Source organism: Salvelinus fontinalis, chromosome 36 (assembly GCF_029448725.1).
Source record: "Salvelinus fontinalis isolate EN_2023a chromosome 36, ASM2944872v1, whole genome shotgun sequence".
Lineage (NCBI taxonomy): Eukaryota > Metazoa > Chordata > Actinopteri > Salmoniformes > Salmonidae > Salvelinus > Salvelinus fontinalis.
The window spans coordinates 5,273,625-5,292,847 of record NC_074700.1 but is presented as its reverse complement, the minus strand read 5'-3'; the positions used below and the strand labels follow the sequence as shown (position 1 = coordinate 5,292,847).

The window sequence follows — 19,223 nt, the reverse complement described above, 5'->3', positions numbered from 1 at the left end:
CGTACGAGAACAAATCACAAATCTTCCCCCGGGATCAGGCTACAGGGATTTACCTCCCCTCTACATTTCAATGTAAGGCTTATTTATTTTCCCCTGGCAGAGGGCGAGCAGCTAACCACTCTCTCTCCCCCTGTCATCTCATCCCCCCTCTCCCCCTGTCTTCCCTCCCCCGTTAGAGAGATCTGATAATCTCCCCCCCCTCCCAGATTTTTTTGTTGATAGTTGGTGATGTATGAGCACACAAAAGCTTGTGTGGTATGAACCCAATTGGAGCACGAACCCATGACCTTTAGGTGATTGTGATCTATAGGCCACCATGCCTATACGGTCCCTACAGCACAGCTCCCTGTGCCAATCAGACAGAAAAAATGGCCAATTTCTGTTCCATATAGTCTGCAACCATATCATCTAAAGATATAACATTACTATTGCCATTTTATTCTTTCAACCAAGAGCGGTTTAGATAAATAGAAGACAAATCGTCTTTCACCTTAGCTGAAGTGAATTACATTGAGTTCCAAGTTATTAGCCCCAGACCTAGCACGTAGAAAGAAGACATGACGTCGAAGGGTTGTTCACTGACTGTTATAATAAACAACACTTGACTTGCCATCTCCCACATAGACCCCCCCCCCATTTTATTCCCCCTATTGGGCTCTGTAGCATTGCTTATTGAGACATGAACCTTAGCTACCTACATGTGCAACCAATACAGCCTGTCAGGCAGCATGACTAGCGCATAGATCTCGGCTGAGCCCTTGGATTCCGACTTCAAAAACAGCCGTGTCCGTGCGTGACGTGCGCTCGTAGGCCCGTCTCTGAAAGCCTTCCAAAGGGGAAGAAAAATCTCCCTTCGTCGTAATAGGTTGCTCCTAAACAGATTGTGATGGAGGAGCTGTCCAATGAGTCTTAAAAGGGGTTCTTAGAAATGTTTTCAGCGTTCTTAGATCAGACCAGAAGCACTCCTCTAACAGGGACAGGGCAGTAGCTCATGATCCGATGTCAAGGCTCTTGCCAGAGGGATGATGTGGGATTCTTCTTGAAAACATTAAGAGACCTCAGAGGACCTTGAGTCAGATCTGTTAAAGTCAGACAGGTCTCAACTAAACCTCATAGCTAGGGGCAGGAGCTTTTCCTGACATGGAAAAACTCCTGGCCCTACCCCCACCCCCACCCACATCTCACTACCCACGCTCCCACCCACGTACAATCCTATTGTAAATGGATGTGAGTTAGTGAGACAGAGATAGATAGAGATTGAAGTGAGCAGTAGGCGTTTCGCTGCCTGGCTGGAGGGCTCCGAGACGTACGAGAACAAATCACAAATCTTCCCCCGGGATCAGGCTACAGTGATTTACCTCCCCTCTACATTTCAATGTAAGGCTTATTTATTTTCCCCTGGCAGAGGGCGAGCAGCTAACAACTCTCACTCCCCCTCTCATCTCGTCCTCCCTCTCATTCTACCTCTCCGTCTCTCTTTCCTCCCCCATTAGAGAGAGCTGATAAGCTCATTCCAGATCTTTGGGATGCTCTCTTTATCTGACCCCCCTCTCTCAAAGGCCTACAAAGACAATCACTCAATACGTACTGTACAAATACACACTCAACCCAGTAGAGGTTACGATTGAGAATGAGTATTTCTCTAATTCAAAGTACTTTGTGGCGCAACTCACAGCCCTCTGTCATCAGAGTAATATCACCCACCAGTGCGATACACGGCAGCCATATTTCTCATATTAGGCAGTATTGGGAGGAACAACCCGTTTCAAATTAGTCATGTTTAACAGTCAGCGGTTATCGCCTTACCTTTTGGGGACGTCTATGGCCTCTCCCAGCTCCTCGTATTCCATGTGAAACACGCTGGAGAAGGAGTTCTGGAACACAGAACCACCACAGCGGTTATTTACCTTACAGCGGCCATTACTGACAGAGGGAGAGTAGGGAGAGAGAGAGACATGCCAGCCCGGCAGGCTTACAGCTAATGCTATTAGTCTCCAATGACAGTACACACAAATTCAGCATAGCATAGACCTCAGAGAGAGAGAAAGAGAATGTGTCTATGTGTGTGTGTGTGCAGCGTGCACGCGTGTGTCAAGTGTGCATGGGCCCTCATGCAAGTAAAAATGTAGACTTCGGAGAGAGAGTGTATGTGTGTGTGTGTGTATATCATGACGTGTGTGTGTGAGAGTTTTCATTCAGGACATATCAGGTTCCCCGCTCATGTCCAAACGATAATAATGGAGGCACTGCCATCCCTACAATCCTCTTTCTGCCCGCTCCCAAAGAAGAGAGGGAAGTTGATATATTACACATCAGGCCTTGCCAGAAGCCGAGTTTATTTCAGCATTCCAGGACTCACGGTTACTCCCTTATAGGGACTTGTTTTCAACCTGCACTCCCCTCGCAAAGGATCCATTTTCCATGTTTAAGAGCCGGGAGGGTAAGACGGGATGTTTGGATTCTGAGTAAGTCATTCACATGACATTGATGGGGAGAAGTCGTGTTCGTTCGGGGGGTGTCATTAGTATACATTTTTTATCCTGTCAGGGAATGTTTCCACCAAGTCCTATACGTTTAACTCTTGGCTTTTGTCTTAGACGTAGGGGTATATGCATCCATCTACACTACCGTTCAAAAGTTTGGGGTCACTTAGAAATGTCCTTGTTTTTAAAAGAAACGTTCAAAAAATGTGTCCATTAAAATAACATCAAATTGATCAGAAATACAGTGTAGACATTGTTGATGTTGTAAATGACTATTGTAGCTGGAAACGGCTGATTTCTTATGGAACATCTACATAGGTGTACAGAGGCCCATTATCAGCAGTCCAGTGTCTGTGTTCTTTTGCCCATCTTGATCTTTTATTTTTTTGGCCAGTCTGAGATAGGGCTTTTTCTTTGTCTTTCTGCCTAGAAGGCCAGCATCCCGGAGTCGCCTCTTCACTGTTGGTGTTGAGACTGGTGTTTCAACGTCAGTCAACGTAATTTGATGTTATTTTAATACACAAAAAATTAGCTTTTCTTTCAAAAACAAGGACATTTCTAAGTGACCCCAAACTTTTTAACGGTTGTGTGTGTCAGCAGACCGTTCGGGTCGATTTTTATAGCAACAACACAGGGGACACAGGGGACGTTTAACGAGCACACAGATGCACACTACATGCTAATGTTTTTAAATGTATGTCAATTGTAAAGTACTTTGTCTATGAGGTATTTTTCGCTACGTGTCGGACCCCAGTAAGACTAGCTGTCGCCATTGGCGTCGGCTAATGGGGATCCTAGTATACTGAACAAAAAAATAAATGCAACACGCAATAATTTCAAAGATTTTACTGAGTTACAGTTCATATAAGGAAATCAGTCAATTGAAATAAATTCATTAGGCCCTAATATATGGATTTCACATGACTGGGCAGGGGTGCAGCCATAGGTGGGCCTGGGAGGAGCCAATTCTGTCAAATGACGTTGGAGGCGGCTTATGGTTGAGAAATGAACATTCAATTCTCTGGCAACAGCTCTGGTGTACATTCCTGCAGTCAGCATGCCAATTGCAAGCTCCCTCAAAACTTGAGACATCTGTGGCATTGTGTTGTGTGACAGAACTGCACATTTTAGAGTGGCCTTTTATTGTCCCCAGCACAAGGTGCACCTGTGTAATGATCATGTTTAATCAGCTTCTTGATATGTCACACCTGTCAGGTGGATGGATTATCTTGACAAAGGATAAAATGCACACTAACAGAGATGTAAACAATTTTGTGGACAAAAGTTGAGAGAAATACGCTTCTTTGTGCGTATGTAAAATGAACTGGGATCTTTCATTTCAGCTCATGAAACATGGGACGTGGGACCAGCATTTATATTTCTGTTCAGTATAAATAAAAAATGTCTCTAATTGTTTGGCGTAATAACTAATCCAGGTTGTTTATAAAGGTCCATGTCAGGCAGACGAAACCCAGTCGCCTTATCTGGCCTGGTTGGTTATACATACCACATCCGATACCGCTCTCGGTTGGATTCAAGTCAGTGTGTGACCCAAAAGAACACTGAGATGTATCTTTTTTTAAGAGGAGAGTTTTAACGGGAGGACATCATGCTGACCTCCCGTTGGGTGAAGCACAGGTCGGACCGTATCAGATATCACACAAAACCACCCCAGCGTCGCCACTTCTAGGGGCTCAGTGGATAATGGTAACAACTTCCCTAGACAAGTCACAGAACTTAGTTAATGAGGTTTCGGGGCTCTGACTTGGCAAACGATTCAAATGCTTGTTTCAGGCTAGCTTTGTCATTTGCTGGAGTTTACACAGAGGGACATTGTATGTCTTTGTTGAGTTTGTGCAAACCTTTACATTGACATAAGCATATGGGCTTGTCATACAGATAGACACTAAAAGCTTACAAACTCATATTTCGAGAAAATGTATAGCTCGTCTAAGAAGTAATGTCTCAACGGTGAAAAAATCCATATATTATTCATGGAAATTCTTGGTAAATTCATCCCTTCGTTGTTAGTATAAATGAGGGTTAAAGTGTGACTTTAACCCTTTACACTAATGGGAAATGGCCTATACGGATAAGGCTAAATTGAATTGTATTTCTTACAGAAGAAATATGAAAAACATATGCATAAGCATGGTAGCAATTGAAAGAGAACATTTAGGAGATTATGGGGGAAAAAATGTACCAAAATTTGAGGACATAATAGTTCACCTGACACAAGACTGAATTTTAACATTACAATACACCGTTCATTGTATGTGCATTTTACATTTACTGTACTTTTCGACTCATTTGTTGATAACGAAATCTGAAAATACTCTGGATACATTCAGTAACCTGACCATGTTTGTGTTTACGCAATCCAAAAATGGGCCATTTATAACTCGAAATCTGAGTCAGGTGGGCATCATTTGAAGCTTGTTCTATTGCCAAAATGATCTTATAGTGTTAGGCTTTCACAGGGCAATTCAGAGAAACAGATCGTAATTTTGATGCACATAGAAAGGAGTTTATGTTTCACCTGTCTTTGTGTATGTCTCCAACCCCCTCCAGGTGTCACCCATCTTCCCATTATTCCCTGTGTATTTATACCTGTGGTCTCTGTTTGTCTGTTGCCAGTTCGTCTTGTCTTGTTAGGTCTTACCAGCGTTCTTTCCCGCCTTCCTGTTTCCTAGATTTTCCCGCTTTTGACCATTCTGCCTGCCCAGACCCCGAGCCTGCCTGCCGTCCTGTACCTGCCTGACTTTGACCTCATCACGAACCTCTGCCTGCCCTCAACCTGCCCTTTGCCTGCCCTGTGTTTCGAATAAATCTTCTGAGAACTGTACTATCCGCCTCCCGTGTCTGCATCGGAGTCATATCCTGAGTCGTGATAGTACGACTGACCCAGCTATGACTGACCCAGCAGACTCGGACCAGCTCCGCAATGCCGTCTCCTCCCAGGGAGCCACCATCGGAAGACACGAGGAGTTACTTCAAGGTCTTATGGAATGATTCCAGACATGACTTCAACACATTGCTGGAGCAATTCCGCAGATTGTCTGTGAGTCAGCCCGACACTACAGTAACCCCCCAGACTGTCAATTACCCCACTATCAGTGATGTTTCTCACCAATCTACACCGGCTTCCCAAGAACCACATTTACCTCCGGAGCGCTACGCTGGAGATCGCGGATCCTGCCGGGCGTTTCTCTCCCAGTGTTCTCTCATTTTTGAGCTGCAGCCCTCTTAAATTCCCTGGGATCGCTCGAGGATAGCGTACGTGATAACCCTGATGTCCGGGAGGGCTCTTGCCTGGGCTATGGCGGTGTGGGAGCAACAATCCACCGTTTACCTCAGATTGGAGGAGTTCGTGGCGGAGGTACAGAAAGTGTTAGATTTTCCGTTGTCCGGGAGCAAGGCGGCTCGTAGTGTGGCAGACTACGCGGTGGGTTTTCGCACGTTGGCGGGTGAGAGTGCCTGGAACCCAGAAGCCCTGTTTGATGTGTTCCTTCATGGGTTGTCGGATGTGATTAAAGACGAGCTCACAGCCCTGGAGCTTCCCCTGGACCACGACTCCCTCATAGCATTGACCATCCAGATCGATGGACGGCTACGGGAACTTGGGAGGGAGAGGGAGTCTGTTCCCTGTCGCCGACGGTCGTCCTCGATTTACACCTCACCTCAGAGGAAACCCGTAAATCCCCGAAGCCCACATTTCCGGGTGGATCCGATGTCGGCCGAAGTCTCTCAGAGTTCACCGAGGGCTGTCGAATCGTCTCCTCCAGAGCCCATACAACTGGGCAGGGCTAGATTGTCTCCTGCTGAGAGCTTACGCAGACGTAACACCTAGAGCTGTCTGTATTGTGGAGCTACGGGAAATGCAGTTCCTGCCAATCGAATCCCCTCATGCACCCGTGGTTTTGGGGTTTTCCTGGCTCCAGAGGCACAATTCCGTGATTGACTAGGCTACTGGTCCTATCCTTGGTTGGAGCCCGTCTTGCCATGGGCGTTGCCTGAAGTTGTCGCTGCCTGCGGGCTTGGGAAAAGCCCTGGACCTGTCCGTCATTCCCACGGAGTAGCAGGACCTCTGGGAGATTTTTAGCAAGGCCCGTGCCACCACGCTTCCTCCGCATAGGCCCATTGACTGCGCCATTCTCCCGGGCACTACAATGCCCCGGGGGCAGCTTTATTCCCTGTCAGGTCCGGAGACCAAGGAAATGGAGATGTATATTGAGGACTCCCTGGCTGCAGGGGGTATCTGTCCTTCTGCCTCCCCCGCCGTAGCAGGTTTCTTCTTTGTGTACAAAACCCTGCGTCCGTGTATCGACTACCGGGGCCTGAATGACATCACGATTAAAAACCGTTATCCACTTCCACTCCTCGCCTCGGCTTTCGAGCCTCTTCAGGGGGCTACCATCTTCTCCGAGTTGGACCTACGGAACGCCTACCATCTGGTACGGATCCGGGAAGGTGATGAGTGGAAGACCACCTTTAACACAGCTAGCGTGCACTATGAATACCTGGTGATGCCGTTCGGACTGACCAACGCTCCTGCTGTGTTCCAGGCCATGGTAAATTACATTCTCCAGGACATGTTGAACCGGTTCGTATTTGTCTACATTGATGACATCCTTGTGTTTTAACACTCGGCTCAAGAACATGTCAGACAAGTCCTCCAGCTTCTTCTGGAGAACCAGCTGTAAGTCAAAGGGAAAAATGCAAATTCCAGCGCTCCACCATCTCCTTCCTGGGGTATATCATAGTTGCAGGCAACATCCAGATGGATCCTGAAAAGGTGTGAGCGGTGGTGGATTGGCCGCAACCCACCTCCAGAGTGCAGCTGCAACGCTTCCTGGGGTTTGCCAATTTCTATCACCGGTTCATCTGGGGCTACAGCACCCGGGCTTCCCGCCTGTTAGCACTCACCTCTCCCAAGGTCCCGTTCACGTGGTCTCCAGCTGCAGACCAGGCGTTCTTGGACCTCAAACACCAATTCACTACCGCCCCCATCCTAATCCATCCTGGCAGTTTGTGGTGGAGGTCCCAGCGTTTGGCCCAAGACCAAAAGCTGCAGCCTTGCGCTTTCCTCGTTGGAGGAGTGTAGGCACTGGTTAGAAGGGGCGGAACACCCATTCATAGTATGAACAGATCACAAGAACCTGGAATATCTCCACACCACCAAGCAATTCAACTCCAGGCAAGCTCGGTGGGCCCTGCTATTCACCCGATTTAACTTCACCATCTCCTACCTCCCGGGGTCCAAGAATGTGAAGCCGGATGTGCTGTCACGCCTCTATTGCCACACTGCTACACCATCGGACCCCAAGACCATCCTCCCTACCTCTTGTCTCGCGGCTGCACTCATCTGGGGTATAGAGAACCGGGTCCGTTAGACCAGATGTTTGTCCTGGACACTGCCCGTTCCTCGATTCGGGAATGGGCACATTCCTCTCGACTGGCCTCCCATCCTGGCTCCCGTCGGACCCTGGCCTTTGTACAACAACGTTTTTGGTGGCCCACCTTGGTTCCTGACATCACTGCGATCGTCGCCGCCTGCACCGTGTGTGCCCAGAATAAGACTCCTCGGCAAGCTGCGGCTGGCCTCCTTCAACCACTTCCCGTCCCTCACCATTCCTGGTCACATATGACCCTGGACTTCGTCACTGGTCTCCCCCCGTCTGATGGCAACACAGTTATCCCTACCATGGTGGACCGGTTTTCCAAAGCCGCCCACTTCATCCCTCTCCCCAAGCTGCCTTCAGCCAAGGAGACGGCCCAGCTCATGGTGCAGCACCTCTTCCAGATCCATGGACTTCCGGTGGACATGGTCTACGAGCAGGGTCCTCAGTTCTCGTCCCAGTTCTGGAAGGCGTTCTGCACGCTCATTGGGTTGTCGGCCAGCCGGGTTCCACCCCGAGTCTAACGGCCAGTTGGAGCGAGCAAATCAGGACCTGGAGATGACCCTTCGCTGCCTGGTCTCCACCAATCCCACCACCTTGAGCCAGCAGCTCGTGTGGGTAGAGTATGCCCGCAACACCCTCCCTTGCTTAGCCACTGGTCTCTCGCCTTTTGAGTGCTCCCTGGGATATCAGCCCCCACTCTTCCCAGCCCCCACTCATTCTGTAAAGAACAACCCAGGGTATGAAACCATGCCATCTTGTAACTGTACATCAAAGATAGTGATCATAAACGTTGACACTGTATATGACACAAGTTTTAGGATATGGAAATGTGAAGTGCACATTTGGACTCACAGGTGTTTGACTTGCTTGTATGACATCAAAGCTGCATTTATTATAATCCTCAACGTCTCATCATTCGAAATACATAGAGCCCAATTAGAAGGAGGGGTGGGGGCAACTCCGTGTTGCGTGCGGTGCTCAAGTTCAGAACAGCTGTCAGTCAAAACCCATACATAGCTGTGAAGCGGAGACCCTGAGCTCTGATGTCATATGTAGCATGTTACTGTGCAGCCACTCCCTTCCAATTTGAGAGAGAGAGAGAACGAAAACCAGCTGGCTCCCTATTTGGGCCAGTTTTTTGGGCCAGTTGCTGCAGTACTGATGAAGCTACAGTGACAAAACAACCTTTATGGCCCAAGCTCTAATCTTTGACCAGCAAAAAGCTTATCTACTGTACCATCCTCCCGGAAGGCTTGGGTCAGTGTGTCACGTTTCTGACCTTATTTCCTTTGTTTTGTCTTTATTTTGTTGGTCAGGGCGTGAGTTGGGTGGGTATTATCTATGTTGTCTGTTTCTATGTGGGTCATTCTGTCATTCATTGTCTCTGATTGGGAACCATATTTAGGTAGCCTGTTTTGTATTGTGGGTCAAGTGTTCTTTGTTTCTTCTTTATTAAACAGAAGAATGTATTCAAACCACGCTGCGTTTTGGTCCGATCCTTACTCCTCCTCAGACGAGGAGGATTACGACGTTCGTGACACAGTGTCCTTTCTGGGCTTGTTTAGATAAGACAACCCTCATATAACCAAATAACAACTGAAGGATGATACGTGTTGTGTATGCTATTAATACTGACTGTTTATGGACATAAGCATTATAGCCAAAATATAGTACATGGACTTAGGAAGTGTGTCTGTTTTTGATCACCAACTCATATCTTTGTCAGTTATCAATAACAACGACAGATGCCTGTGAAATGTTACTCGAACAGTAATTAACAGTAGTTCTGCTTCTTACTACTGTGGAAGATTAATGGCTCAGAGGATTGCTGCTCGTTTGCTGGGTAAATATTATGGCGTTAGCGTCTTGGCCACAGCGTGCTGTGCAGTGGCAGCTGTTTGTCTTACTTGCACCCAAACACATGTCTACAGCACAAACATGTGTATGCGTACACACACACACACACACACACACAAAAACAAACAGAGTAGGCGCAGCGAGATTGATGAACTTTTACCAGAGGGCCACTCTTGTTTCAGTGGCATTGAACAAGTCCCCATCTCTCCCCTGTTGATTGTGAAGTTGACTCATTTCGGGCCAAAAGACATCCCGCCTAGGACAGAAAAGCTTCAAGCTCCCTCCGGTGAACTCTGTCCTTTCTCCCTCGCAGAAAACATGCGAACACATCCTAAGAGAAGAGAATGGAGATCTCCTCTCCGCCTTGCTCACTGCAATAAATCACACTCCTCGTTCGTCGTAGCTGAAAGTCCATATTCCAATTTAGTGAGCGTGGGGAACGGGGGGGGGGGGGGGGGGTGGAAGTGGGGGGAAAGGGAGAGTGTGTGTGTGAGAAAGGTGAAGTGGGAGTGGGGAGTTGTGGGAACTGTGTGTGTGTGTGTGCGCGCGTGTTTGCGCAAGCTATGGGTGGGTGCGAATGTTGGCTTGTGTGATGTTGGTGTGCACGCGTTTATGTGCGTGTGTGCTTCCCATAAAGCATTGTGATTGGCTGCTTGGCAGGGATAAATAAGGGGGTGAGTGAGGCTGTGTCTCTACCTGTGGATCTGTTCTCAAAGACAGTAGGGTCAATATAAGTCCAGGTAGATGCTCTCCTCTCTCCCACCCAGCTACAGACACCCAACACTGGGCTTCTTCAGAGCAAAGAGGTGCTGGTGGATGGATGTCCTTTTTACCACCCTGTGTGTGTGTGGGTGTGTGTGCTTGCATGCGTGTAAGTGTGTGTGCATGTGTGTGTACATTCATTCTTGTGTTTGTGTAATAGGGTAGAGGGTAGGGTAGAGCAAGACAGGCAGATAGTGGTACAGTAACTTTCCATAGCCACCAGCAGTCACATTTCTCTATGTACTAGTTTCCATAGCCACCAGCAGTCACATTTCTCTATGTACTAGTTTCCATAGCCACCAGCAGTCACATTTCTCTATGTACTAGTTTCCATAGCCACCAGCAGTCACATTTCTCTATGTACTAGTTTCCATAGCCACCAGCAGTCACATTTCTCTATGTACTAGTTTCCATAGCCACCAGCAGTCACATTTCTCTATGTACTAGTTTCCATAGCCACCAGCAGTCACATTTCTCTATGTACTAGTTTCCATAGCCACCAGCAGTCACATTTCTCTATGTACTAGTTTCCATAGCCACCAGCAGTCACATTTCTCTATGTACTAGTTTCCATAGAGAAATGTGACTGCTGGTGGCTATGGAAACTAGTACATAGAGAAATGTGACTGCTGGTGGCTATGTACTAGTTTCCATAGCCACCAGCAGTTATGTTTCTCTATGTACTAGTTTCCATAGCCACCAGCAGTCACATTTCTCTATGTACTAGTTTCCATAGCCACCAGCAGTCACATTTCTCTATGTACTAGTTTCCATAGCCACCAGCAGTCACATTTCTCTATGTACTATTTTCCATAGCCACCAGCAGTCACATTTCTCTATGTACTAGTTTCCATAGCCACCAGCAGTCACATTTCTCTATGTACTATTTTCCATAGCCACCAGCAGTCATATTACTTTATGTACTAGTTGCAGTTCAGATCTGAACAGACAAGACAAGACAGACAAGAGACAAGACAAGTCCCATTCAGTTCTGTTTCTCTCATAATCATAGGAGGCAGAATGAACACACACAAGCACTTCTAGAATAATGTTTCTCATTGTCTAGTGGACTGGGCTCAATGCAGCCATTCATTTTTCTCTATTACAATGGCATTTTATATTTTCTCCACTAACAGGGGAACAAAACAGCCTTCAATTGTTAACGCTGATTGCATCGCAAGTACTCGGCTAAATGCTGAGGGCCTCTCAATGGATGCTGCCAGGGATAGTTGAACCCGGAATATACATTTGTTCAATGTTTTCGTACAAAAGTGGCCGAGCTCAGTCCAAATTCCATGCAGTCTGTATTGAAAATTCAATAGAGTAGGCCTAGGGGAAATCCATAGACCTTGATCCCCAAATGAATGGGCATTATTTTGAACTCTCCCTTTATTAAGCATCATCATTCATACCAACGATATTGAAGATTGCTGTGTGTCAATGGGCTGTCTGAATAGAAAACCTCAAAGGTATTCAAGGCTGGAGCTACACAAGAGGAATACAGAATAGAATGGGTCTCTATAGAATACCGTGGAAGTCCTGTAGTTATTCTCTCCACACTGAGACGTGTGGAGAGAATATCTCCTCCATTTTCTCTTTTATCATTCCTGTCTTTCTTTCTCTTTTATAATTGTTCTCTCGCTCACCGTGAAACTGTCATCAAGGTGGACTGTGCTGCCCTCTCCGCCTACCCGGTGTCAATCAAAGCATTCATCCCCTTATTTCTCTCTTTCTGTCATTCTGTGACACCTCTATTCATTCTCTCTTTTATCTCTTTGAATGTGTGCACACGTGCAAGCGTGTGTGTGTGTGTGTGTGTGTGCACGTGTGCATTCGGGTGTGCGCACCTGTGCGCGTGCACGCACAAGCATCAGGCACATGCACAGATAGGGGTCGACCTGTGCCCGAGCTCCTGTCCCCTTGCCTTTCCACTCGCCAAGTAGCCTTTTGGGTGGTGGAATTAAAAATGTTTTCTTCCGTTTTTTTGTCGTCGTTGTTCTGAACCCGGTGCCCTTATGTCGTTGTGACGTCGTCAAGTTCGCCACCCCTACACCGTTCGTTGGTCTGCCCTGTCCGGAGCTCGCATCATGCACCCAGTTGTGCCTTTATCTCAGTCTGCCCTGTACGTAGACTGCCCTGTACGGAGACTGCCCTGTACGGAGAGAGCCCTGTACGGAGACTGCCCTGTACGTAGACTGCCCTGTACGGAGACTGCCCTGTACGGAGAGAGCCCTGTACGGAGACTGCCCTGTACGGAGACTGCCCTGTACGGAGACTGCCCTGTACGGAGACATCCCTGTACGGAGACTGCCCTGTACGGAGACTGCCCTGTACGGAGACTGCCCTGTACGGAGACTGCCCTGTACGGAGACTGCCCTGTACGGAGACTGCCCTGTACGGAGACTGCCCTGTACGGAGACTGCCCTGTACGGAGAGAGCCCTGTACGGAGACTGCCCTGTACGGAGACTGCCCTGTACGGAGACTGCCCTGTACGGAGACTGCCCTGTACGGAGACTGCCCTGTACGGAGACTGCCCTGTACGGAGACTGCCCTGTACGGAGACCGCCATGTACGGAGACCGCCCTGTACGGAGACCGCCCTGTACGGAGACTTCCCTGTACGGAGACCGCCATGTACGGAGACCGCCCTGTACGGAGACTGCCCTGTACGGAGACCGCCCTGTACGGAGACTGCCCTGTACGGAGATTGCATGCACCCGGTATCCAAACATGTATGGCTTGAGATGTGGTCACTGGTCGTGTGTGTGTAGCAAGCTCCCTAAATACCCACAGTACTGTCACAGCAGCATAACCTTTTATTAACACTTGATACCACTTGATGTGCATCATCAATTATCGATCTGGTTGGCTGATACGTGCATCGGAGAGAGGCAGAAAGACATAGAATCACCGACCCTCCGACTCCATCCCTTCTTCAGTCGGGAGTTGTACATCGGAGCAGCAGCAACACAGGTAGTCTAGACTCGAACTAACCATCATATACTAACATAGCCACACAAGCAACTAGCCAGCCATATATCACGAGTTAGAAGATTCTGAATATTATATTATTACGTTAATATTTAAGAGCATTTGGAGATCGCAATCGAAATATTAACTAGCAGGTTTAACATCGTTGATCAGCTGATAGCCCACCCCCTTTTCCCGATGTCAATCATGCCTTGGGAGGCACTGTATAGCTTGCTTACAATTTGTGATGAGTGCTGTTAGAGAAATAAATAGGCCTATGATCAGGAATGGTCAAATCTTCGCTACAGAAGCAGGTAGTATGTTATGAATTATGAAAGTCATCATTTCACCAGTGGGTGCCCTTTTTCCATTTTGAGCACCCGCCTCCTGAAAGTTCTGTGTACTGCCCTGGCAAGCATGTGTGTGTGTGTGTGTGTGTGTGTGTGTGCACGTGTGAACCCACCATAGAGTCTCCATCGGCTATGAAGACAGTGCAGCCCTGGGCCTGCATAAAGGAGAGGATGGTGCCTGCTATCTTCCTCAGTAACACCTCGAGAGACTGCTGCTCCTCAAAGATCAGACTGGCCAAGTCCAACAGCACCTGGGGGGAGACAGACACAGTAAACCATTAACACACACAAACATATGAAAGCATGAACACACACCCACATACTCATACACAAACACAAAAACATGAACACACACTCATACACAAACACATGAACACACACTCACAAGAAAGCATGGTAACACCCACCCACACACACCTACGCATATGCCAGGGAGATTGTTCCAGAAATTGTATGTCTAGCCATCTCCTGAGGACGCCGAGAAATGCCGTCAAAACCTTCCACAATAGAGAGCACTATTACCATGAAGTAGACTTGGGTTTTGCTAGATTCCATTAGGGGCAATAGAGAGCACTATTACCATGAAGTAGGCTTGGGTTATGCTAGCTTCCACTAGGGGCAATAGAGAGCACTATTACCATGAAGTAGACTTGGGTTTTCATAGCTTCCACTAGGGGCAATAGTGAACACTACTACCATGAAGTAGGCTTGGGTTTTGCTAGCGTCCACTAGGGGCAATAGTGAGCACTATTACCATGAAGTAGGCTTGGGTTTTGCTAGCTTCCACTAGGGGCAATAGTGAGCACTATGACCATGAAGTAGGCGTGGATTTTGCTAGCTTCCACTAGGGGCGATAGTGAGCACTAGTACCATGAAGTAAGCTTGGGTTTTGCTAGCTTCCACTAGGGGCAATAGTGAGCACTATTACCATGAAGCAGGCTTGGGTTTTGCTAGCTTCCACTAGGGGCAATAGTGAGCACTATGACCATGAAGTAGGTGTGGATTTTGCTAGCTTCCACTAGGGGCGATAGTGAGCACTAGTACCATGAAGTAAGCTTGGGTTATCCCATGACTCTGGATCAGAAAGTTGCGTGTTCGATCCCAGTCACAGTAGTTCGAATTTGTATTATTATAACTCTATCCCAAACCTTAACCCTTACCGTAACCATTCGGAATGAGTGCCTAAACTTAACATTTAACTTCTAAATTTGACGTTTGGCGAAATGGAACGATACAGTGCAGCAGGAGCAACAAAAACACTTCAAAATTTGACGTTTGGAGCAACTTCAAAATTTGACGTTTGGAGAATGTGGATGAATGTCTAATTCTGCAGTGAGACCGCGAGAGCACAAACACACTCACACACACTTTGAGAACATAAAAATCCACATGCAGCAACATACCTGATTGCGTCGGTTTTCCAGCTGGGACGTCTCGTAGAGCTGGGCGTTGTGTAGGACGATCCCGGAGAAGGCCAGGTAGGCAGAGAAGTCCTGTCAGGGAAATCAAAGACTATGAGCTTGATTCAGAGCATGGCATTTACAGAGAAAGAGAGCTTTGAACACCAGTCTCTTTCTCCCCAGTACCTTTTCATCCTGTTCAGTGAAAGTACCGTTCTCTCCACACTTCTTGTTGATGGCCTGAGCCACTCCTACCACCTGGCAGACGAAAGAAAAGAGAGGGCGAATAGAGAGGCGAGAAGTAGATCAAACACACGCAGGGAGAGCATCCATCAAAACGCAGAGCCACAACTACAAAGAGTAGAAAACAGAAAGACGAACGGGAGCAAAAAAAAATGAAATTATTTCTCTCTGACCTCGATTGCTCAATTGTAAACTCTGAGGTACAGTGCCTTCAGAAAGCATTCACAACCCTTGATTTTTTCCACGTTCTGTTGCGTTACAAAGTGGGATTAAAATTGATTGAATTGTCAATATTTGTCAATGATTTACACAAAATACTCTGTAATGTCAAAGTGGAAGAAAAATTGTAACATTTGTAAAAAAAAGAATTTAAAAAAAGATAAAAGATAAAATACCACTGAGTCAATGTTAGAATCACCTTTGGCAGTGATTACAGCTGTGAGTCTTTCTGGGTAAGACTTTAATAGCTTTTCACACCTGGAAAAGGTGTGTGCAGAGATGTAGCGGAGTCAAGCGCAGGACACAGGTGTTGAGCAAAACAACGGCGTTTACTCAAAATACAAGCAAAAAGTCCTCATAGGGAATATAACAAACACACATGCACCAACAACAACCACTAACGAAACAAACAATCACGGACAGAACAGAAATGTATGCCAGAGGGTTAAATAGGGAACATGATAGGGGAATTGAAACCAGGTGTGTGTAATACAGACAAAACAAAACGAAACTGAAAAATGGATCGGTGGTGACTAGAAAGCCGGTGACGTCGACCGCCGAACACCACCCGAACAAGGAGAAGGGCCGACTTCGGCGGAAGTCGTTACAGTACCCCCCCCTTGACACCAGCCTCGGGGACGACCCGGAGGGCGAGGTGCAGGGCGATCCGGGCGGAGACCACCCGAACAAGGAGAAGGGCCGACTTCGGCGGAAGTCATTACACATTATTAATTTCAAAATTCTTCAAGCTCTGTCAAATTGGTTGTTGATCAGTGCTAGGCAACCATTTTCAGGTTTTGCCATTTATTTTAACATGTACTTAAGTCAAAACTGCAATTCAGCCACTCAGGAACATTCACTGTCTTCTTGCTGAGCAACTCCAGTGTAGATTTGGCTTTGTGTTATAGGTTATTGTCCTACTGAAAGGTGAATTAATCTCCCAGTGTATGGTGGAAAGACTGAACCAGTTTTTCCTCTAGGATTTTGCCTGTGCTAAGCTCCATTCAGTACATTTTTTATCCTGAAAAACTCCCCAGTCCTTAACAATTTCAAGCATACCCATGACATAATGCAGCCACCACTATTCTTGAAAATATCGAGAAAGGTAATCAGTAATGTGATGTATTGTATTTGCTCCAAACATAACATTTTGTATTCAGGACAAAAATGTAATTGCTTTGCCATATTTTTTGCATTATTACTTTAGTGCCTTGTTGCAAACAAGATGCATGTTTTGGAATATTTGTTATTCTGTACAGGCTTCCTTCTTTTCACTCTGTCAATTAGGCTAGTATTGTGGAGTCACTAAAATGTTGTTGATCCATCCTCAGTTTTCTCCTATCACAGCCATTAAACTCTGTAAATGTTTTAAAGTCATCATTGGCCTCATGGTGAAATCCCTGAGCGGTTTCCTTCCTCTCCAACAACTGAGTTAGGAAGGATGCCTGAATCTTTGCAGTGACTGGGTGTATTTATACACCATCCAAAGTATATTTAATAACTTCACTATGCTCAAAGGGATATTCAATGTCAACTACCAATAGGTGTCCTTCTTTGCTAGGCATTGGAAAACCTCCCTGGTCTTTGTGGTTGAATCTGTTTGAAATTCACTGCTCGACTGAGGGACCTTACAGATAATATGTGGGGTACAGAGATGAGGTAGTCATTAAAAAATGATGTTAAACACTATTATTGCACACAGCGTGAGTCCATGCAACTTATTATGTGACTTGTTAAGCACATTTTTACTCCTGAACTAATTTAGCCTTGACATAACAAAAGAGGTTGAAAACGTATTGACGCAAGACATTTCAAGTTTTAATTTTTAATTAATTTGTTCAAACAATTTCACTTTGACATTATGAGCCATTGTGTGTAAGCCAGTGACAACAAATCTCAATTTAAACCATTTTGTATTCAGGCCGTAACATAAAAAAAAAGTAGAATAAGTCAAGGGGTGTGAATACTTTCTGAAGTATTCACATAGTCTCCCTTGAAGCCCATTCAAAACCGCACAGGACATGACAGGAAGTAAAGAGGAAGGGGCGGTTACTTTCACAGTCAATTATGTCTTACCTCTTCTCTATGGTTTTTGATAGGCATACACAGGATGCTCTGGGTCTTGTATCCTGTAATCTGATCCACCTCTGCATTGAACCTGGGGTCCTGTGATGAGATACAAACAGTACAAACAATCTCATTTAACGTGACCAGGCATGTAATCGCAAAGCATCTCGTAAGTAGGAGCGCTGACCAAGGATCAGGTCCCCCCTCTCTTATTCATTTTGATTTAAAAGGTCAAACTGATCCTAGATCAGCCCTGAGACACTTTGGGGCCGATTCAGACTATGCACGCCTTTCCTAGGGACTTCTCAGTAGTTGGTATTCAGATTCACCTTATGGAGGAGCAAAACCAGGTTTGTGGGCGTGGTTTCCTTGTGCGCACTGAATACATTTACTTCAACCCCAGAATACACATCCCCTGGGTGGCCTACCAATTTCATCTAGGAGTTTTTGTTCCAATTAGTTTTTTTCTGTTCATTTCTCTGAAGCAAATATGGTGTACCCTTAATTTGAATTTGATCAGCACAAGACTTGAATGTAGACTACAGAGAATGCGTTCAGAATATAGAAAGAGAGCCACGAAAGCATTTGAATATTTGTCTCTGTTACAGAACCAATGGGTAGATTTAAAACCCCTTTGATTTTAGACATGATTTGTGTTTTGGGGAATAATCATGAATCCTACTTCATGAAAAAACAGAGCCTCTGCGCATGAATTTAAAAAAAGGTGTTTTGATTCATTCTGAAAGTTGCCACATTAAAGTTCATCAATGTTAGCGTTGGAATTAGTTTAACCTACAATATAATTAGAATATGGAGAATAGTATAGCGTAGTATGATATAATACATATGCCCTAATTGGAAAGGGAATGAGGGATACCTAGTCAGTTGTACAACTGAATGCCTTCAACTGAAATGTGTCTTCCGCATTAAACCCAACCCCTCTGAATCAGAGAGGTGGCGGGGGGGGGGGGGGGGTTAACTGTCCACGTCTTCGGGGCCCTGGGAACGGTGGGTAAACTGCCTTGCTCAGGGCGCTCGCCGATCATGGAACTGCGCGATAGCAAGTTCTAAGTAACGGTTTGAGCTCCATAATGAGCTCCATCGTGATTGAATAATTCTGCATGTCCCCCAAAAAAAATTAACTACAATTTGTATTTGTCCTTCATTAAACACTATCCACTATTACTTGAGCCTCAGCCACAATCAAAATGATGTAACAGCGTTAACAGAGGAAATAAATAAAGGTAGGCCAAATCAAACAATGGAATGTTATGATACCAATGTAGGGAAGGGAACAAACACTACATTGGCAGTTAAATATACCATGCTATGACTTACGGTTGCTACCGATAGTGGCTAACAATAGTTGACATAGGCCTACAAATTGGAAGAAACAGGACAAAGTTGGGGCATTCGATTAAACCATTCTAGGGAACACAAAGGGTTGCATTTGGAGTGTCTCTTTGCCTT

At 46.2% G+C, this 19,223-nt stretch overlaps 1 protein-coding gene across 3 annotated transcripts in view; it reads right to left on the bottom strand.

Moving 5' to 3' along the window:
- Window positions 1–19,223, bottom strand: part of LOC129835068 (cGMP-specific 3',5'-cyclic phosphodiesterase-like) — a 90,143-nt gene that overhangs the window by 28,028 nt on the left and 42,892 nt on the right. For all 3 annotated transcript variants that reach the window (XM_055900421.1, XM_055900418.1, XM_055900420.1), the window contains exons 4-8: window positions 17,763–17,852; window positions 15,411–15,482; window positions 15,228–15,317; window positions 13,938–14,075; window positions 1,807–1,874 (exon numbers count right to left, since the gene is read on the bottom strand). In XM_055900421.1, coding sequence (XP_055756396.1) covers window positions 1,807–1,874; window positions 13,938–14,075; window positions 15,228–15,317; window positions 15,411–15,482; window positions 17,763–17,852 — 458 coding nt within the window. The remainder of the gene's footprint in view (window positions 1–1,806; window positions 1,875–13,937; window positions 14,076–15,227; window positions 15,318–15,410; window positions 15,483–17,762; window positions 17,853–19,223) is intronic.